Genomic DNA, 22,600 nt, shown 5'->3' with positions numbered 1-22,600 from the left:
TTTGGAAACAACCCAAATGCCCAAAAATAGTGGACTGGATCAAGAAGATGGGGTACATATACACCATGGAATATTACTCAGCATTCAAAAAAGATAAACACATGCAATTTGCAGCAACATGGATGGTGCTGGAAGGGATCATGCTCAGCGAAATAAGCCAGAAAGGAAAAGAAAAATACCGGATGGTCTCACTCATAGCAGGAGTCTAGAAAACTTATATATGGGACCTGGAAAAAGAATAAGTATAAGAAAGTGAAAATCAAAATCAACAAAAAACTATGAACCAGAGACAGTCTATGGGGAATGGGGGTCAGGGAGGGGAGGGATTGCTGTCAAAATAAGGGGGTTGCAATTGTATGGGTAATAAAAAAATAAAATATATATATATAAGTCCATCATTCTGATAGTTCTCTTGTTTAACAGTATTTTATGAGCAATCTCTTGCATATTTCTCATGAATATTTAGTCCTAATTAAAGTTTTTTGGGCCATTTTTAAAAAATATTTATTTATTTATTTATACAAGCAGTGGGTAAAGTCAGAAGCGCAGGAGGTTGAGCGAATTCACCAGAGCCAGAGCAGGGAACAGAACAGGCAGAAGGACCGAAGTACACTGCTGAGGGGAGTAGTGGGCAGCAGGAGAGGTCTGCGTACCATGTGGGACGCTCCTCAGGTGGCCGGGGAGCAGATGGGGATCGAATGGGCGCTGCAGAGGCTGCGGGCAGCTTCCAACCCAGTGCCCAACCGCTGTGCCACCGTGGAGTCTGGGCCATTCTTTATATCTTTAGATTGGTTTCATTTTGTGATATATGACTTAAAAGCATTTGGACACCCTAGTTTTAAACATAAACATTGACTCATTTATGTTCTTCAAATGATAAACTGTTTATAGAGTGCCAAATATTTTTTTAAATCAACTTTTTCATTTTGGAATAATTTTATATTTACAGAAATTTTTCAAGGATATTACAGTACAAAGTTCTCATATATCTTGCACCATTTTCAGTTTCTGGTAATTTTACCTTTGCATATTACTGTGGTACATTTGTCAAAATTAAGAAACTTGTTGGTATATTACTCTTAACTCCAGATGTTACTCAGGTTTTTACTCATTTTTTTTCTTTGCTTTTAGATGGTTTTATTTATTTATTTTATTTTATTTTATAAATTTTATTTTTATATTCCCCATACAATTGCAACCCCCTTGTTTTGACCCCAATCCCTCCCCTCCCGACCGCCACCCCCCAAAAAGTGTCTCTGGTTCATAGTTTTTTGTTGATTTTGATTTTCACTTTCTTATATTTATTCATTTTCCTGGTCCCTTTTTTAAGTTTTCTAGATTCCTGCTATGAGTGAGACCATCCTGTATTTTTCTTTTTTTTTTTTTTTCTGGCTTATTTCGCTGAGCATGATCCCTTCCAGTGCCGTCCATGTTGCTGCAAATTGCATGTGTTTAACTTTTTTGAATGCTGAGTAATATTCCATGGTGTATATGGACCAAATCTTCTTGATCCAGTCCACTATTTTTGGGCATTTGGGTTGTTTCCAAAGCTTAGCTATTGTAAACAGAGTGCCAAATATTTCAAAGAATTCTGACTTCTTTTGTAGGTATTGCTAATCTGACAGATGTTAATGTTCTCCAAATAGAATAATGTGGCATTAAAATGTGTCATTTTACTTATGGTTTTTGTTAATTCTATTTTGGCCTTTGGATTTAAATATTTAATTTTTTCTTTAGGGTACTTACCATTGATACAGTGTTACAATTTTGAAGAGACTAAATTAATTCTCATGAATAGACTTACTTTTACTTTTGAGCAGGTCGAAGATAACTTTGTGCTGGAAAGTGAAAAGGAAAAATTTGTAGAAGAATTGAGGGCTATCGTAGGTCAAGCCCAGGAAATCCTTCATGTCCACTCTCCTGCAGAAAGAGCCATTGGTGTCGACTCTATTTTCTTGGAAACTAACAGTAACCAAGTAAGAACAATTATTTAGCCAATATGTCTTCTTGGGTATGTACCAGAAACTTCTTTATTTATCTATTCATTTTTAATTCAGACAGGATCATCTGAACAAGTACAGATAAATGCTGCATCCAGTCAAACCAACAGTAAGTATATTTAATAAAAACTATCATTTGGCTTTTGGAACAAGACAATTTGAAACTTTACATTATACTCCTTAGTTGGGAAAGATGTGAGCCAGTAAAGGGATCTGATAAATTGTTAATGTATGTTTTCCCATACTTTGTAAGGATTTTATAGTCCACACATAAGTAAATTAAGCAGAACAGAACACTCTAAATTTTCTCCAAGTGTTGGCTTTTTATCTGATTAATTTATTTCTGAGTTATTACCTGATGTTACCAGAAAAGCAGTTATAGCATTGATGACCATTAATTCCTTCTATGGTTTGAATGTAACTGGTAAGTTTTTTTCCATTTCCTTATAAGGAAAATGAGATGGACAGAAACTTTCTTCACTAAAATCACTATATTCTGAGTATATATCGTGTTTCAATAGTCATTTGGGTCTAGATTTCATACCACCAGTAATAGGCTTCTACATGCTTTGATTGCACTTAATTTTGCAAATCAGAGGCCAAATAAATTTCCAGGGACTAAAAATGGGATCTTCTGTTTTCTTTTCTGATGCCTTTTTCTCTCCATTGTCTAAGCTTTGGTTTCCAGTATATTTAGGATATCTGGGATAGGGAGAAGAGCCATAGACAGATGAGTACCTCTAAAAGAATCGTAACAACATGAAGAAGCAACAGTCATACGGGAGACATGGAACCTGATAACATTACCCTGAAATTTTGTCTGACTATTAGGATGCCAAGGTCCTCCTCTGTCTTCCTTTTCTTGTTAGCAGGAGTCTGAGCAGGTTTTTGACTGATAAACTAGAGAAAAGTTTAAAAGAGATTTACTTATTTGAATAAGTTTACAAAGCAGGAGTAAAGATGTAGGGTCTTATTTTACTTTATTTTTTCAGTTGCCATATAGTAAAATTGACTTTTTTTTTCTTTTTCGTATAGTTCTGATTTGTATAAGTACCACCATAATTACGAATGGAAAGTGTAGGTTTTGATGGAAAAAGTGTATTCCATTGTTTTCCCCAATAAAGTGCCTTCAATTCTATTGACACTAAAATATTTCTCTAAACGTATTTTGTATTTACTTCTTTAGAGTATTTGTCATGGTTAGGAGATCTGGTCTTATAAATTATATGCCTATAAATCCTAGTGCTGTTGGGAATGGATATACAAGACAAATTGGTGTTTTGACCTGGTTTCTTTAATAAGGTAAATATATTGACAATTGCTTAGTGTCTTAAATTTTGTTAATTCTTTCTACAGATGAATCTGCTCCTCAATCATCCCCAGTTGGTCGGTGGCGATTCTTTATCAATCAAACAATAAGAAACCGTGAGGCTCAATCTCCCTCTCTTCTGCAGTCCATGTCCACAGTCCCTGGACTACATGCACTTTCTAGTAAGCTTTCATTCTCTGACAACTTTATGCAGAGGTGGAGGTTGGAGATACAAAAATATATGCCATATATTTGGCTATCAAAAAAATCATGACGTATTTTTTCTTTTTTCAAGCAAAAATACATCGTGAATTTTCCAACAACCCATTATTTAACTTGTTTTCATAGGTAGTTTATGCTTACAAGAATTTTCATAAGCATTTAGATGTTAATATTAAAGTATAACTGAAGCATTTTAATTTAATATTTATGAGAAAAATCATTTTTTTTCTTGACAGGTGGAGTTATGTATATTTTTGAGTCTTAAGAATACTCTAACATGGATTCATGTTTGCCGCTTGCTCCTGCCTACTTTGAATTTTGGTAGTAGTCCATGCTTTGTAGTTATCAATATGTGCTTAGCCATTCTTTGTTATTGTTTCAGGTCCAAGAAACACAAGTAATAAGGCAATATCACAAGATACAGTGCTCATTCTAGAAAATAATCCATGCCAGCGTGCACTTTTCATGTCCAAATCAGAACCCAAGGATGTAGTTGATGGTAATATTTCTGAATATGCCAGTATAGAAACTAAGACGCCAGCTGTACTTCAAGCAGAAGATGACAGGCAGATAGTGGCACCAGTTGCTAGTAATTCCAATTATACTACTACTTCAGTTCCTGCAATTCCAGTTGAGTATGAGGAACTCACCAACCAAGCAGGCATATTCCACCCTGTGTATCCATGTCACCAAGCTGCCAGTCAGGCTGATGTACTTATGGCCTCTCCTGGAGAGTCATTTCAGATTGCTGGTAACACTCTTACAACTCTGCCATATATATCTGATCAAAAGCCTCAATCCTTATCAGTGCAGCAGACAACAATGGATGTAGAATTTATTTTCCAGGAAGGAGAAATCACAGAAGAAAGTTCTCCTAAGACAGTAATTCCCACTACTGTCCTGGAATCAGATGGGGAAAGACCTCCAAAAATGGAATTTGCAGACAACCGAATTAAAACTCTGGATGAAAAATTAAGAAACTTGCTCTATCAGGAGCATTGCATCTCTAGTGTCTATCCTGACTGTCAAAAGGATAACCAAGGCATAGATTCTCCCTTTTCTTCCTCTGCTGAAGATACTCTTTCCTGTCCATTGCGAGAAGTCACAGCCCTCAGTCACTGTGGATTTCAAGATAGTCCTGCACAGTCCTGTAATTTTCAGCAGTCAGGCTCTCAGATTCTCTCCATTGTGGCTATGAGTCAGCCTGCTAACACATCCATATTCAAAAGGGACCCAAATGTGGTAACTTCTGTACCCAGAGAATTATGTTTACAGGTAAGTATCATTCTGTCTAAACGATTTCCTTATCTAACACTTATGCTTTTAAAGAAATGCCTTGTTTTCCAAAGTTCCATGCTTTGAAATGAAATTGTTGCAAGATTCTGAGGTCACAGGTATTTAAGAAGGTCATGACTTAGGCTAAGTGGCTCAGTAGATAAAACAGAACTGTCTTTGGTAAGAGAGCCCTCTAGTGAATTAGCAAGGAACATGTAAGCAATGTCTATATATGTATTAATTACAGAACAGGACTCTTTTATAGATTGTTTTAGTGGGTAGGAAGAACTTAAAATGCTTGTTCTTAGTATCCCTTTTTTATTTTATGGTTTAATAATTTAATATTGGTTTATAGGTCTTAATTTTTGACATATTTTAAAAAAGTAATTATAATCATTCATAAACATGACATGAAATGACTCACTGCTGTGGATGGTGAGGAATTGTTTTCCTGAGGCAAAGTTTTGTTTATTTTTTAATAATAAATTTTATTTTTATATTCTCCATACAATTGCAAACCCCCCCATTCTGACCCCAATACGTCCCCTCCCGCCACCCACCTCCCAAAAAGTGCCTCTGGTTCATAGTTTTTTGTTGATTTTGATTTTCACTTTCTTATAGTTATTCATATTCCTGGTCCCTCATTTAAGGTTTCTAGATTCCTGCTATGAGTGAGACCATCCGGTATTTTTCTTTTTCATTCTGGCTTATTTCGCTGAGCATGATCCCTTCCAGCGCCATCCATGTTGCTGCAAATTGCATGTGTTTATCTTTTTTGAATGCTGAGTAATATTCCATGGTATATATGTACCACATCTTCTTGATCCAGTCCTCTATTTTTGGGCATTTGGGCTGTTTCCAAAGCATAGCAATTGTAAATAGTGCTGCTATAAACATAGGGGTGCAGGTGTTCTTGGGAATTGATGTTTCTGTGTCCTTTGGATAAATACCTAGGACTGGAATTGCTGGATCATATGGAAGCTCTATGTTTAGTAGGTCGAGAAATCTCCACACAGCTCTCCATAGTGGTTGGAACAGTTTGCACTCCCACCAACAGTGCAGAAGAGTTCCTTTTTCTCCACACCCTCGCCAACATTTGTTGTTGCTAGTTTTTTTAATATGTGCCATTCTCACTGGTGTAAGATGGTATCTCATGGTAGTTTTGATTTGCATTTCCCTGATTACAAGTGATGTTGAACATTTCTTCATATGCCTGTTGGCCGTTTGCATTTCCTCCTCAGAAAAGTTTCTTTTTAGCTTTTCTGCCCATTTTTTGACTGGATTATTTTCTTTGTTGTTGTTGAGTCTCATCAGCTCTTTGCAGATTTTTGTGATCAGTCCTTTATCATTAGTGTTGTGTGCAAAAATGTTCTCCCAGTTGGTGGGGTTTCTCTTTGTTTTTGTTATTGTCTCTTTTGCTGTGCAGAAGCTCTTTAATTGGATGTAGTCCCAGCTGTTATCTTTGCCTTCACTATCACTGCTTTGGGTGATGTGTCTGTAAAGATGTCTTTGATATGCAAATCACGTAGTGTTTTGCCTATATTTCCTTCTATGTATTTTGTGGTTTCAGGTCTTAAGTCTAGTTCTTTTATCCATTTTGAGTTGATTTTTGTGTATGGTATGAGGTAGTGGTCAAGCTTCATTCTTTTGCATGTAGCGACCCAGTTTTCCCAGCACCATTTATTGAACAAACTTTCTTTGCTCCAATGCATAGTCTTTGCTCCTTTGTCAAAGATTAGTTGACCATAAATCTGTGGGGTTTTTCTGGATTTTCTATTCAATTCCATTGGTCTGTATGTCTGTTCCTGTTCCAATACCATGCAGTTTTGATGATTATGGCTTTGTAGTATAGTTTGAAGTCTGGGAGTGTGATGCCTCCATTCCCTTCTTTTTTTTTCAGGAGAGCTTTGGCTATTCGGGGTTTTTTGTAATTCCATAAGAATTTCTTCACTAATTGTTCTATTTCTCTGAAGAATGACATTGAGGGGGCCTCCCTGGTTGCGCAACGGTTGAGCTCTGGGTTGCGAAGCTGCCCGCGGCCTCTGCGGCGCCGGTTCGATCCCCAGCTTCACCCCGGCCACTGGAGGAGGGTCCTACATGGCGCACAGACCTCTCCTGCCGCCTGCTGCTCCCCTCAGCAGTGTACTTCAGTCCTTCTGCCTGCTGTACTCCCCGCTCTGGCTCTGGTGAATTCTGTCACCCTCCTGAGATTCTGACTGTACCCAGTGCATGTATAAACAAACAAACAAACAAACAAATAAATAAATAATACATGCCGCTTTAAAAAAATAATGACATTGAAATTTTGATTGGAATAGCATTGAATCTGTATATTGCTTTTGGTAGGATGGCCATTTAAATAATGTTTATTCTTCCAATCCATGAGCAGGGGATGTCTTTCCATTTCTTTGTGTCTTCTTCTATTTCTTTTAACAGTGTTTTATAGTTTTCTTTGTATAGGTCCTTTACCTCTTTTGTTAGATTTATTCCCAAATATTTGATTTTTTTTGTTTCGATAATAAAAGGGATGGGTTTTTTTCTTTCTTCTTCTTCAGATTTATTGTTTGTGTATAGAAAGGCTACTGACTTTTGCGTGTTGATTTTGTATCCTGCCACTTTACTGAACTGACTGATGAGTTAAATTAGTTTTTGTGTGGATTTTTGGGGGTTCTCTATGTATATTATCATATTATCTGCAAATAGTGATAGTTTGACTTCTTCTTTTCCTATTTGGATTCCTTGGATGTCTTTCTCTTGTCTTATTGCTCTGGCTAGGACTTCCAGTATTATATTGTAAAGCAGTGGTGAGAGTGGACATTCTTGTCTTGTTCCAGATCTTAATGGAATTGCTTTCAGCTTTTCACCATTGAGAATGATACTGGCTGTTGGCTTGTCATAGATGGCCTTTATGATGTTGAGGTATGTTCCTTGTATCCCAAGAATTTCAAGGGCTTTTATCATGAATGGGTGTTGCACTTTGTCGAAAGCTTTCTCAGCATCTATTGATATTATCATATGTTTTTTGTTTTTTTTTTTTTTTTTTTAGAGGCATGTTTTATTTATTTATTTGTTTGTTTTGTTTATACATGCACTGGGTACAGTCAGAAGCGCGGGAGGATTCACCAGAGCCAGAGCGGGGAGCAGAGCAGGCAGAAGGACCGAAGTACACTGCTGAGGGGAGCAGCGGGCGGCAGGAGAGGTCTGCGCGCCATGCGGGACCCTCCTCCTGTGGCCGGGGAGCAGCCGGGGATCGAACCGGCGCCGCAGAGGCCGCGGGCAGCTTCGCAACCCAGCGCTCAACCGCTGCGCCACCGGGGAGGCCCTGATATTATCATATGTTTTTTATATTTCTTTTTGTTGATGTGTTGGATAACGTTGATTGATTTTCGGATGTCAAACCATCCTTGTGTCCCTGGAATTAATCCTACTTTGTCAGGGTGAATTATCTTATGGATACATTGTTGGATTCTGATAGCTAAAATTTTACTGAGGATTTTTGCATCAGTGTTCATTACGGAGATTATCCTGTAGTTTTCTATTTTTGTGTTGTCGTTGTTCGGTTTTGGTATTAGTGTAATGTTGGCTTGATAGAACGTGCTTGGTATTATCCCTTCCTTCTCAATTTTTTGGAAGTTTGTGAAGGATAGGCACTAATTCGTCTCTGAATCTTTGGTAGAATTCATTTGTAAATCCATCAGGTCCTGGGCTTTTGTTTTTGGGGAGGTTTTTGATTACCATTTCAATTTCGCTAATTGTAATTGGTTTGTTTAGGTGTTCAATTTCTTCTTTATCTTGCTTTGGGTGATTGTAGAGTTGTAGGAATTTGTCCATCTCCTCTTGATTGTTTAACTTGTTTCCATATAACTGTTCATAGTAGTTACTGATTATTCTTTTGAATTCTGCTGTGTCCGTTATGATTTCTCCTCTTTCATTTATGATCCTATTTATTTGTGCTTTCTCCCTTTTTTCCTTTGTTAGCCTGGCTAGGGGTTTGTCTATTTTATTTATTTTTTCGAAGAACCAGCTCTTGGTTTCACTGATCTTTTGGATTGTTTTTTTAGTTTCAATTTCATTTATTTCTGCTTTATTTCTTTTCTTCTACTGATTTTGGGGTTTTTTTTTTGTTGTTCTTTTTCTAGATCTTTGAGCTTCGAGATTAGGTTGTTTCTTTGAGTTCTTTCTTGTTTCTTGATGTGAGCTTCTACTGCTATATATTTTCCTCTTTTACTGCTTTTGCTGCATTCCATACATTTAGGATATTGGTGTCCTCATTGCCATTTAATTCAAGAATATTTTAATTTCTTCTTTGATCTCCTCATTAGTCCAGTGGTCTTCCAGTAGTGTGGTTTTTAATCTCCATGAGGTAGGAAAGTTCCTTGCCTTCTTTTTATGGTTTATTTCTAGTTTGATGCCTTCATGGTCAGAAAAGATCGTTGGTATGATTTCAATCTTGGTGTATCTGTTGATGTTTGTCTTGTGCCCCAGTATGTGATTGATCCTAGGGAATGATCCGTTTGCGCTTGAGAAAAATGTGTACTCCGTTTTTTTGTGGTTTAGTGTTCTATAGATGTCTGTTAAGCCCAAAAGCTCTAGGTCCTTATTTAGAGCTTTAGTTTCTTTACTTATTTTTTGTCTTGTTGATCTATCCATTGTTGATAGTGGTGTGTTGAAGTCTCCCACGACATATGTGTTTTCTCTGATGTCTGTTTTCAGAGAGGACAACAGTTGTCTGATATATTTTGGTGCTCCTTCTTTTGGTGAGTATATGTTAATGAGTGTTATTTCTTCTTGAAGTATTGTCCCTTTGATCATAATGTAGTGACCATTTGGGTCTCTTTTTATTTTTTTGAGTTTGAAATCTGTTTTATCTGATATAAGTATAGCTCTTCCTGCTTTCTTTTTTGGTCCATTTGCTTGTAGGATTGTTTTCTATCCTTTGACTTTGAGTGTATTTTTATCTTTTGTAGCTAAATGTGTTTCCTGGAGACAGCAAAAGGTTGGGTTTTGTTTCTTAATCCAGGCTGCAACTCTGTGTCTTTTTATTGAAGAGTTCAGTCCATTTACATTTAGAGTTAATGTTGTTATGTTAGCATCTATATTTGTCATTGTATTTGTCTTTCCTTTGATTTTATTTATTTAATTCTTTAAATAACTTTTTTTTGGCCTTATTTCGTTGTTATTCGTCCCTCTGAGGTTCTGGCTTTAGGATTCCTTGTAGTATTTTTTGGATTGGGGGGTTTAGACTTAATGAAATTCCAGAGTTTCTGTTTGTCTGGGAAGGTCCTTATTCTTTCTTCATAGAGAAAGGAGAGCTTTGTAGGATAGAGTATTCTTGATTGGCATCTGTTTTCTTGGAGTCTGTTGACTATGTCCCTCCACTCTCACCTTGCCCGTAGTTTTTCTTCAGAGAAGTCTGATGTCAGCCTGATTGGTTTTCCTTTAAATGTTATCTGTTTCTTCCCTCTTGTCAGCTTCATTATTTTTTCCTTGTCCTGGATTCTTGGGAGCTTTACTATTATGTGTCTTGCTGTGTTTTTCCTTTCGTCATGGAAGTTTGGTGTTCTTCTTGCTTCTTGTATATCAATTTTAAGCTCCTTCTTCACATTTGGGAAGTTCTCTTCAATTATCTCTTTGAATATTTTCTCTGTTCCTACATCTCGCTCCTCTCCTGCTGGTATTCCTATAACTCTTATATTTCCTTTCCTCATGGAGTCAGATAGTTCCCGAAGTCTTTCTTCGTACTTTTTCCTTCGTACTTTTCTTTCCTTTTCTGTTTTGGTTCTTTTTATTTCTGTGTCTTCAAGAGTACTTATTCGTTCTTCCATTTCATCTATTCTGCTTTCATTGCTTTTCCCAGACTTCTTTAGTTCCTCCATTAATTCTTTGATCTCCTGCATTTCTTTTGCTTCCCTCTTTAGGGACTCAAATTCATTCTTCTGACCATTGTTTTCCCTCTTTAGGGACTCAGTTTCCTTCTGATCATTGTTCTCCTTTATGAGTTCTGTCATTTTTTTAATCACAGCAATTTTACATTCTCTTTCTGGAAGGCTCAGAAGACCTTCCAAGTTACTGTCGTTGCAATCTGGGGGGTGGTTTTCTCTTTGTGGCGTGCTTTTTTCCTGAGGAGTTGTTAGGTTGCGTGTGGTTCTTCTACTCCCTACTGTCTGTTTTCTAATATGTCGTATGCATTGGGACACTGTGTTGCTGGGACTGGCAGGCATCTTGGGTGAGCTTCTCTGCTCCCCTCTGGCTCCTCCAGGAGCCATCTGTCAGTTTCAAGCAGTCTTTACTGAAGAAAGGTCCCTGTTCTAAAATATTGTTGTGGGGACACATTCCCCTGTGTGCTTGGTCTTCCCCGGCGGTGGGTTCCCGCTCCCCCTCTGGGTTTGGACTGCAGGCCAGAAGGGGCCTGGTGTGGGCAAGCTTCCCAGCTCACCTCTGGCTCCTGAGGGAGCCTTCTGCAGGCACTCTTTACTGAACAAATGTCCCTGTTCTAATATGGTGATGTGGGACGCACTCCCTGAGTGTCTGGTCTCAGGCACACTCTTCTGCGGTCTCGGCATGGCCCGTCCGTGGGTGCTCGCTCCCCCTGTGGGCTCAGACTGCTGGTCTGAAGTGGCCTAGGGTGGGCTAACTTCCCAACTGGCCACGCGCTCCTACAGGAGCCTTCTGCCGGTTTCAAGCAGTCTTTTTTGAAGAAAGGTCCCTGTTCTATGGGGTGTTAGTGACTTTTTTTCTGGTTGCAAGGTAGCACCAGAGATCTCTCCTAATGTTCTTGGGGAGCTGTTTTTTTTCACCTCGTGGGATAGGGAACAGAGTGGGAATGGTAGGGAAAACCTCAACGGCTTTGGGGTGCTGTGTCTGCCTTGTGCCCCACCGACGTGGAGGACCCATGCCCCGAATTTCGTGCCCTGGGTCTCAGTTCCAAAGCCCTCAGGTCCAGGACACGGGCTGTAGCCCAGTTCAGTGGCCGCAGGAATGGCACCTTTTGCACATCGCTCCCATATCCGGGCGCCTGGTTTCTGATTACTCAGTGAGGGACTTTCACCTCAGTGAGGGCCCCCGAGCATCTCCCCGCAAACCTAAGTCTCAGGCGTTGGTACCTGGGCAGCTGCGATCTGCATTTGCTTTTCAGGTGCGCTGTTTTTCCGCGCAAGCTTACCGGCCGGCCCGGGGCTGTGTGCAGGTATCCAGAGTCTTTGTTGTTCTCTAATGGTGCCCGGAGTCGTTCACTCACCTCTGTGGCGAATCCTGCAGGGTTCTCCAGAGCTCCAGTTCATGGAGTGTGGTGGCTGAAATAGTTCCTTTCCACTCACAGTCCCGCTTGATGTGTAGTTTGTTCTTGTTGGTCGTTTTAGTTTGTTTTTTTCCTCCTTTCTGTTGGTCGGAGAGTGCCGACTTTGTGGGTGGGGGAGGGTTGCAGGGTTCTGTGCTTTCCTCCCTTCTAGTCCTCTTTTATGGCAACTTTCTTCTTCTGGTAGTTTGCTGGAGTCGTCCGTTTATCTTCCGTGTCCCAGTTCTCACTGGGACCTGCCGCTTTTCCTCCCTGTTAACTTTTTTTTTAATGGAGATCTTACTCACAGCGTCTCCTCGCCTCCATGTTCTCCCCTCTGGTCCTGAGGCAAAGTTTTAATGTGTATATATTTTTGTCTATAATGGTTGTGTTTTGTTTGTATGTTGATTTAAAGAGTTGAAAATCAATAAACATTTATATTATGATGTGTATTGATCCAATGATTAGATAATATGATTAGATCCATAAAAGAATGAAATATAATTATATGTCATTTAAACTTTGATGCTCAAAGCATTTGAGCATGCTTAAAATTTGGCTCCAAGTGTTGAGGTCAAATGGATTCTTTTGTTTGTTTCAAGTTGTCCATTGCTACATCTGGATCTTCTATACCTGCCACTGTTTTTGGTGGTGTAGAATGCCTTTTCTTCTCTTCTGATGTGCTGATATGAATAATATTTTAAAATATGTTCCATAGACAATTTGTTGGTCTTTTTTTTCATGTTCAAAAATGTCTTATTTTGCTTCATACTTGATTAACCAAGAATCGATGATAGGTTGATTTTGACATGATTTTTGTAAACATGTGAGATAAAAGTCCAGCTTCATACTTTTGCATGTGATTATCTAGTTGTTCCAGCATCATTTGCTGTTCTCTTTGTCATTATTATAAATGAAATTATTTTCTTTTTGGATTTTTCATTACTAATATATAGAAATACATCAGATTTTTTGGTGTTGACTTTGTAATCTACATCTTTGCTTAATTTGTTTATTAGCTCTAATAGATTTTGATATATTTTTTAGTTTTTTTCTATATAACTAATAAGATCGTACTGGTGAATAATTTTCTTCATTTCCTGGTTTTCTTATTAACTTTTTATTTTATACTTTCCATCTCTATCATTTGCTTTTTATCTGAGAGACTTTCTCAGTTTTAAACTTTTTTTAATCTCCTGCTTATTGTTTTTTAAATATCAAGGATATTTTTAATTTCTAGTAATTATAGTTCATTCTTTTTCTCTTGGAGGTAGTATATCCACAAATATCTATGAAGACATTAAAATCTTATTCTATATTATTAATGCTATTTACTTAGCTGTTCTTCTGTATGTTGCATTTAGTGTTTTTTTTTATATAATGCACATTTCTCATAGTGCTCGGTGATTCTTGATTGCTCGTCATTTCTTCCCTCCTGCCCAAGATTCTTCTTCTTCTGTCTGTAAATGCTATATATAATTATTGTAGCCTTCCTTCAGTAATTGTGGGAAACCTGTAAGACATACTTCTTGGTCCTGGATATTGTGATTTGTCTTTAATGTTGCCTGAAAGGTGGCCCAGAAGCTAGATTTTGAAGGTAGAGGTCTTTCCCCTTCCTTTTGAATATCATCTCCTCTCTACATTGCTGATCTTTCTCTTGGTTATAAACATTTTCTTCTCACCACTATTATTTGGGAACAGATTTTATCTTTTGCTTGCTATGCAGTTAGAGAGGGAAAGATCAGAATTACCTGGCTCTTCCTCCATTGCTACCCCAATCAGTTCACTCTTCATTCATTGAACATGCGCTGAGCAGTAAATATGTCAAGATCTCTCTCTCTCTTTCTTTAGGTGGATCTCACATTCTAGTGGGAAAGGTTGACCCTCTAATAATTGAATAATTAAAATTAAAAATGGCTGTGATGAGAAGACTAGGGGATTACTTTATATAGGGTGGCCTTTAAAAGAATTGCCAGTAAGTAGGAGAGAGTTATGATATGATGCTAAAGAGACAGAGAGGGAACAAATCATGTAGAGCTTTGTAAACATGTTAGCCAACCACTTGTATTTTAGGTTGACTTTCTCCAGCTACTTTTTCTGCCATGTGAGTATGCAGCATTTTAAACACTTCCTGCATATACCAAGGGTTGCTTTTTTCCATTTGTCATGTGTGTATGTGTGTGTGTGTCTATATCTGTTTTTCATGTTGTGTCTGTGGATTTGGATTGGTTAGGCTAGAACTTGTATTTCACTTATCATTTTGATCTAGTTATTACTTATTAAAAATCTTTTCTGTATATTTAGTGGGAAAATTGCAATATTTTCTAATTCATTATATTATTGAGACCTTTTTCTATTCATGAAATTAGTATTATTACTAGTCCAAATGGGATTTTGGAAAATAAAAACTGTTCAGAATTTTACTTTCAATAACTATTGACTTGCTTTAAGTTTATATAGTACTTTTCCAAGACTACAATATACTTAGTGCCACATAAGCTGTCTTCTTTCAGACAAATACTAAATTCCATTCCTTATGCTTTTAAATAGTTTCCGTTTTCTAAATTTCTAAACTTTTTTCATATTTTCCAAAGTGTTTGTGATTGTATATATTTTTATATTACTTATTATAAGAAATTTATTTTTAAAGTACATATTTAGAATATAGCAATTAATTCTGGCTTTTGAAGGGAAGGGATAGGAAGAATAGAAGAGGGGAGAGTGATTTTCTAGCCAGTCATGGTCTGATGTTAACAATTGTTAGAGCATGAATTTGAAGTAATTTTGAGGTCCATTATAAATTGCTGGGTGCTTACATAGAGCCATAAACTTGATTTGATGATGTTTCTCTGTAAATCTAAATGCCTAGATACTACAGTAATACCACCCTTAATGCACCCTATGTCATCTAAATCCCTAGATATCTAGGATTTCTATTATATTATGTGCACCAATTTACTTAAAGTTCACTGAAACCATATATTTTAAATTTAAAAATCTTAATTTATCATTTTCAGAGTTTTTATAATGAAGAATATTCTAGGGTAGAAGATTATTGTTCTGCTCTCATTTATCTGAAGTCTAAATATTTTTAAAGGGAAAGGTGTAATTCCTGTAAATTGATTACTTCAGGTTCAGTCTGATATGGCACTATTAATGCTACATATACATAACATTCATCCTTCATAATTCGCCAACTAGTCTATGCAAGAATCTCCAATGTTTATCTTGATTTTTCTCTTTTTGTCTTCATTAGGAGATGTCCCCAGATGCTTCACTTCCAGGGGATCCAGAGGCCTATCCTGCTGCTGTGTCAAGAGGTGGAGCCATTCATCTGCAGACAGGAGGTGGATATTTTGGCCTAAGCTTTACTTGTCCTAGTCTCAAAAATCCTATTAGCAAGAAATCCTGGACTCGCAAATTAAAAAGCTAGGCATACAGGCTACGGCAGTCAACCAGCTTTTTCAAGAAATCAAAAGTCTGTCAAGGTAGTGTGCTTACAGTCAGGGACATAGACTAGGTAACATCACTTTTCATTTCCTCCTGATTTTGTTGTTGTGGTTATTCATATGCAAATCTTGCCACTTTTTTCATGTAGCTCATGTATGTGACATGTCGCATTAATGTCATTGACATTTTGTTTTTCCTTTTATTAACTGATTTGGTTTTATAGTTATTCATTTCATATAGATACTAAGTTCAGGATAAAGCTCGCGATGTCTGATTTAGAGTTAAGGACTTCTGCAGTGTTTCTTATTACATTAATGTGTTTTAGTTATCTGGTAGGAGTTAAGCTTTTTCTACTTCTTATTTATAATGAATACAAATTTAATCTTGATAATTTTCTCTTTTCTGCTTGCAATTTGGCAAAACTTGCAGTGGAAACACAAGATATAAGATCATCAGTTATTCCTGATTCCATTCCTCTGACAGGAGAATCCACAACTGACACTAGGACTCTAAGTAGATCTAAAGCAATGAGTGGATCATTTCAGCGGGGTCGGTTCCAGGTTTGTATCTTTGGTAAAATCCTTATGTACTAGGGTATTATAAAAAGTAATGGCATTGAAGATCGTGGTACATAGAGGATTTTGTTGTTGTTGTTGTTGTTGTTGTTGCAAAACCCAGCTCTGTTTTTTTTTTTTTAATGGACTTTTTTTAATTTTATATATTTTTTTACATCATTTTTCATTTTTTGCACAATGTATGCATTTTCACCTTGGTTATAGTCCCCATATAATTCCCACCGCCCCCTTGTTTTGACCCTAATCTCTCTTCCCCCTCCTGTAGTGTGTCTTTGGTTTATAGTTGATTGTGGATTTTGATTTTTACTTTATTATAATTAAGTTTTTTCCTGGTCCCTTATTTAGGTTTTCTAAATTCCAGCTATGAGTGAAACCATCCAGTATTTTTCTTTTTCTTTCTGGCTTATTTCGCTGAGCATGATCCCTTCCAGCTCCATCCATGTTGCTGCAAATGGCATGAGTTTATCTTTTTGATTGCTGAGTAATATTCCTTGCGTATATGTACCATATTTTCTTGATCCAGTCATCTACTTTTGGGCATTTTGGTTGTTTCCATGGCTTACCTTTTGTAAATAGTGCTGCTATAAACATAGAGGTGCAGGTGCCCTTTGGAATTAATATTTCTGTGTCCTTTGGGTAAATACCTAGGAGTGCAATTGGAAGCCCCATCTTTAGCAAGTTGATGTGAAGAGGATATTTATTTTAAATATAGATCATTGTCAATACTGGATGGTTTCTCATATGTAGAATATAGAGAAACAAAACAAAGGGTCACTTAAAAGTAAACCAATAATAGGGCCTCCCTAGTGGCGCAGCAGTCCCTGGCCACCGGGCGAGGGTCCCACATGGTGCGCAGACCTTTCCTGCCACCCGCTGCTCCCCTCAGCAGTGTACTTCGTCACTCTGCCTGTTCTGCTCTCCGCTCTGGCTCTGGTGAATTCACTCACCCTCCTGCGCTTCTGACTGTCCCCAGTGCTTGTATAAATAAATAAATAAATCTTAAAAAAAGGTAAACCAATAATAAACCCTATAAATCTAACTGTGGAATTGAGGTGACCATGGTGCAGAGGGACTAGAACAAAGTGTGAAGGGGCTTCATTGGACTATGGTGGAGAACTATGATGCTTTGTTGGTAGGAGTGATGTGCTAACATACACCTGAAAGGTGTGATCCTATACCTCTAAATCATACACAGTGTTCTAAGCCAATGTTACCTCAGTAAAAAAAAAAATAAATATGTATATTTAATTTAAAAATAGTAAATGTAGATCATTGTCATTTTTTATTTGTTCCCCTTCTGTGCATTCTCCCACCTTTTGAAGCCATCCAGTAAAGGTGAGTCTAAACAAATGAGAATTTTTATAGCTGAAAGAGAGCATAGAATTTGGGTCATCATTTTTTGATGAGCAGATGGGTCATTATTTTTCATAAATTTAATTTCATGTCCTTTAAAATCTTAGCAACTTTGATTATGAATTTTTTTAATTGTGGAATTTTATTTGAGCAATGTGAAGCCAATTCTCTTTACACAAAGGGGACCATTTAAAAGACTTTGATTATGGGGATTTTATCAATACATGAACATCACAGCAGACTATCCACTTGTCTGTGCCATATATATTGATGTTGAATTTCTTTTTGGGTTTCCTTTGGCTAGCCACTTTTACCTTTTTGTATCTCAGGTGATTACAGTTCCTCAGCAGCAGTCGGTGAAAGTAACATCTTTTGGAATAGAGCACATACCAGCATTCAAAGAAATGACAAGCCATTCTAGTGAAGAAGTTTTAACCTTTACTGAAACAGCACAGTCTTACTTGGTAGAAATGGAACCTGCCGTGTACAGTCCGCAAAGTTCATTTTCTTTTCAGAAGATACAAACTCTTCACAAAACTTTTAAAGAAGATAAAGAAATTCTCAATCAAGGTGACAACTTACTATCTTTTAGCACAATCTGTAAAACTGATACATCTTCGATGACTCCAGAAAAGGAATTGGAGGGAAATTCAGCCGCAGGGAGTAGCATGCAGCTTGGATCTCAACTGCTGCTTAAAGAGAGAGAGAGATTTACCGTTGGGAAGCAACCTAACTCTGATAGTGAATTTTCATCCACTCTTACTGGCAGAGGAAAGTCAATGACAAAGACTGGTACAGAGAATGAGCAGTGTTTATCACTCCAGGAAGAACAAACCTCTACTCAAACACAGAGTTCACTTTTCTATTCTCCATCTTCCCCAATGAGCAGTGATGATGAGTCAGAAATAGAGGATGAGGACTTGAAGGTGGAGCTTCAAAGATTACGAGAAAAGTAAGGACTGCTTCTCTTTTGTTGCAAATCTGTTTGTGCTGGGTATTATAGAACTAAGTATTTGATTTATTGCAATTTAGGATTGGCGACATTTTAATATTTAAAGACTTTTTATGGTAGAAAACTACAAAGATAACATCATATCCCATAGCTTAAGGGCTCAGACCCAGAAAACTGTCTCAAGATGCCAATCATGAGTCCTGGCAATGTCAACTACGCTGCTGATCTATCTGTTATAAATTGGAGTTCCCACAATCCCCTCCTTGGGTTCAATTGATTTGTTTGAGCAGCTTACAAAACTGAGAAAAACAATGTACTTATTCTAGATTACTGGTTTATTATAAAAAGATGCAACTCTGGAACAGCCAAATGGTGAAGTATAGGGAGGGGAAGGAACATGAAGTTTCCGCACCTTTTCTCAGGTGTCACTTCTGCCATCACCTCCATGTATTTACCAGCCTTGAAGTTCTCTGACCCTTTAGTTCAGGGATTTTTTTTTTATAGAGTCTTCATTATGATGAGCATGATTGATTAAATCATTGATCGTTAGTGATTAATTCCAGTCTCTAGCCTCTTCCCCAGATATGGGGAGGGAGGAATAAAAATTCCCACCTTCTAATTACAGGGTTGGTTAGCCCTGGAAAACAGCTCTTATCCTTAAGAACTTTCCAAAAATTATTTCATGAACAAAAACTCATGAGTGATTGAAAGGAACTTGCTTTGAACAACAAAACACTCTTTTTTACCTTTATTACTCTGGAGCTATTTTAAGACAAAAAGCAAACTATTATAAAAAAAAATACTCCCCTACTCTTTGTTTGGGGGGTTTTAAATTTATTTTATATCATTCTTTATTTTTGCACAATGTATGCTTTATTATCTTGGGTGTAGTCCTCGTGAAATTCCCTCCACCAATTCACCTGTGTACCATCACCATAGTCCCTTGTGCTTTTGCCACCCCTGTTTTGATCCTACTCCCTTCTCCCCCCTCCCCCCCACAAAATGTCTCTGGTTATAGTTGCCTATTGATATTGATTTTTACTTTATTATAATTACATTTTTCCCACTGATTCCTTATTTGGATTCCCTACATTCCTCCTTTAAGTGAAACCATCTGGTATTTTCTTTTTCTCTCTGGCTTATTTCAGTGAGCATAATCCCTTCCAGCTACATCCATGTTGCTGCCAATGGCATGAGTTTATTTTTTTTAATTTCTGAGTAGTAGTCCATTGTGATTATATACCACAGCTTCTTGATCCAGTCATCTTTTTTGGGCATGTGGGTTGTTTCCATGGCTTACCTGTTGTAAACAGTGCTGCTATATACATAGGGTGCAAGTGTCCTTTTGAATTAATGTTTTTGTGTACTTTGGGTAGATACCTAGGAGTGGAATTGCTGGATCATATGGAAGCTCCATTTTTAGCAGTTTGAGGAAACTCCACACAGCTTTCCATAGTGTTTGGACCAATTTGCATTCCCACCAGCAGTGTAGGAGAGTTCCTTTTTCTCCACATCCTCACCAACATTTGTTGTTGCTAGTTTTTATTCTCCCACTATTCTTATTGTTTAGGAAATTATGAGGTTTTAGGAGCTATTTGCCAGGAACAGGGACAAAGACCAAGTATATATATTTTTTATTATAAATAATAATATTACAACAGTGAAAAAATTACATAAAATAATCTATTTCTCATGCACTAATCTCTCAGAGGCAACCACTGTGAATTCTTGCCTGTCACTTTTCTATGCATTTGCAAATATATGGTTTTTTGCTTTTTACAAAAGTCGTATCACAATATACATGTTATTCTATAATTTTTAGCTTAACATTGCTGTATTTTGTATATGTAGTATATATATTTTATGTATGTATTTATTCATGTTTGTGCAGATAATCTCTTATTTCGTACATTGGAATAAATAGTATGTAGCCATTTAAAGGTTATTTAATCCCTTCTTAATAGACATATCAGTTTTATCCCATCTTTTGCATATGTAAGCAATGTTGAACTGAACATCCTTATGTTTTTGTATATTCATATGCTTTTGTAGAGCAGACGTCTAAGAGTGGAATTGCTGAGTTAAAAGGTGTGTTTATTTTAACTTGATAGATACCGCTAAAATTGTCTTCCAATGTAGCTACCATTTTACACACCAAAAAGAAATATATAAAAGTGCCTATTTTTCCACTTCTTTTTTTATCTAAACACAATTTTACTAATGTTGACAATATTTAATATGAACTCATAGTAGTGCATTTATTTTCCCGCTTCTTAACAACATTGGACTGGATATTATTAATGTTTTTCAGTTTTTTCTAATCAGATCAATTAAAAACATTTTTTTAAAAAATAGTTGTGTTCTCCTAATTAATAGTGAATTTGAATATCGTGTCATATTTGTTACTTGAATGTCCTCTTCCTTGGAATTGCCTTTTCATCTTTACCCCCTTTTTTCTATAGGTTGTTTCTTTATTCTTTGTAATTTCTAGGAAATATTTATATATGCTAGATATTAATCCTTTACTGTATATTGCTAATATTTTCTTCCTGTTTATACTTGCAGCATAGAATAAAGGTTAATATCAGTATTATATGACTTTAAATTTTATTTTATTGTCTTTCACGATGCTGAAGTTTTAGAAAATTTTTCTTGTCAATTTGTTCACCTTTTTCTTTGTTTGATCAGTTTAATGTCAACTTAGGAAGGCATTTTCCATCTTAAAATTGTAAAAATATTGTTTATTTCCAGATACTCATTCTAAATATCTTGTTAAACTTTATTTGTAGTAGTTTAGAGTTTCTTAGCACAACTGTGTGCCATTAAAATATTTTCTGTATGATTTTTATTCAGACACATTCAGGAGGTGGTAAATCTTCAAACTCAACAGAATAAAGAGCTACAGGAGCTCTATGAACGCCTTCGGGCAATGAAAGATAGCAAAATCCAATCATCAGAGATTCTTTTGCCACCTGCATCACCTCGTAGACCAAGATCTTTCAAAAGCAAACTTCGCAGTCGCCCACAGTCCTTGGCACATGTGGCAAATAGCACTACTGCTTCAGGTAAATCAATTATAAAAGTGATTTATGAAATGTGTCAAACATCAGCAAAATTACAAAATTAATAATTGTTTTATTAAGCTAAGGTGATTTAAAGAAGTGCACAATATTTCAAGATTCTTTTCTCCTTTTTTCATCTTAAATGTTCTTTTATGAAATAATGGTGAGGATAGATGATAGATTTTAGAAAGCAGATGAATGTGTTTTATATTTCATTTGTAAACAAATACCCTGAAGCCTAATTTTAATCCCGAAAATAGTTTTTGAAATGTTGGGAGGTAATGGGAAACACTAGTCTAGCATTTAGTATTTGTTGCTAACCAAGAATCTTAAAAATATAGTCATTCTATCTGATATGAGATATTTATTATCTATGAGAATGTTAGAAAAATGTACTTTGATTTTCAAAAAGAGGATCACTTTCCACTTAACTAATGAAGTTGTTAATGAGACCAAGTGCCTTTGGTTACATGTGCATAATTAAGGTGAAAGTTGTGAGTGAACTGTGAGGACTTACATGAGATTTCAATAGGATTTGTAGTAAACGGAATAATTGCCCGCCCCGAAGATGTCCAAGTGCAAATCACTGTTCTTTCATATGGCAAAGGGGTATGTAAATTGTATATAGAAATAAGGTTGCTAGTCAACTCACTTTAAAATAGGAATATTATCTTGGATTATCTAGATGGGCCTAATGTAATCACAAGAATCCTTTAAAGTAGAAGAGGGAGGCTGAAGAGAGGGTCAGGGAAAAGATACGAGGGCCTCCCTGGTGGCGCAAGGAGTTATGATGCAATCTATGAAGCTATCCACAGCCACTGCAGCATGACTTCAATCCCCAGCCAGGGAGGTGACCCACATTGGGCAGCAGACCTCTCCTGGCTCGCCCGCTGCTCCCCTCAACAGTGTGTTTCAGTCAGTCTGCCTGTTCTGTTCCCCATTCTGTTTCTGGTGAATCCTCTCCCCCTCCACACCTCTGGCCTGTACCCCAGTTCTTGTATGTGCAAATAAATCATAAAAATAAGAAAAGATATGAAGAGGGAAGCAATATCAGAGAGATGCAACATTGCCTGCTTTGAAGATAAGTAAAGGGGGCCGCAAAACAAAAAATGCAGAGGGCAACTAGAAG

The 22,600-nt window shown here is 36.9% G+C and overlaps 1 protein-coding gene across 1 annotated transcript in view; it reads left to right on the top strand.

Annotated features, from left to right (window-relative positions):
* WNK3 (WNK lysine deficient protein kinase 3) overlaps positions 1–22,600 on the top strand; it is a gene marked incomplete at both ends in the record, with an annotated part of 180,415 nt that overhangs the window by 134,249 nt on the left and 23,566 nt on the right. Inside the window, 8 exons of the mRNA XM_084258456.1 lie at positions 1,821–1,976; positions 2,058–2,109; positions 3,357–3,491; positions 3,914–4,806; positions 15,336–15,426; positions 15,959–16,089; positions 17,787–18,409; positions 21,263–21,474. Of these exons, the coding sequence (XP_084114582.1) occupies positions 1,821–1,976; positions 2,058–2,109; positions 3,357–3,491; positions 3,914–4,806; positions 15,336–15,426; positions 15,959–16,089; positions 17,787–18,409; positions 21,263–21,474 (2,293 nt within the window). The remainder of the gene's footprint in view (positions 1–1,820; positions 1,977–2,057; positions 2,110–3,356; positions 3,492–3,913; positions 4,807–15,335; positions 15,427–15,958; positions 16,090–17,786; positions 18,410–21,262; positions 21,475–22,600) is intronic.

Source organism: Talpa europaea (assembly GCF_964194135.1).
Source record: "Talpa europaea genome assembly, chromosome: X".
NCBI lineage: Eukaryota > Metazoa > Chordata > Mammalia > Eulipotyphla > Talpidae > Talpa > Talpa europaea.
The sequence above is the reverse complement of the archived record's forward strand: the minus strand, read 5'-3'. Positions and strand labels throughout refer to the sequence as shown.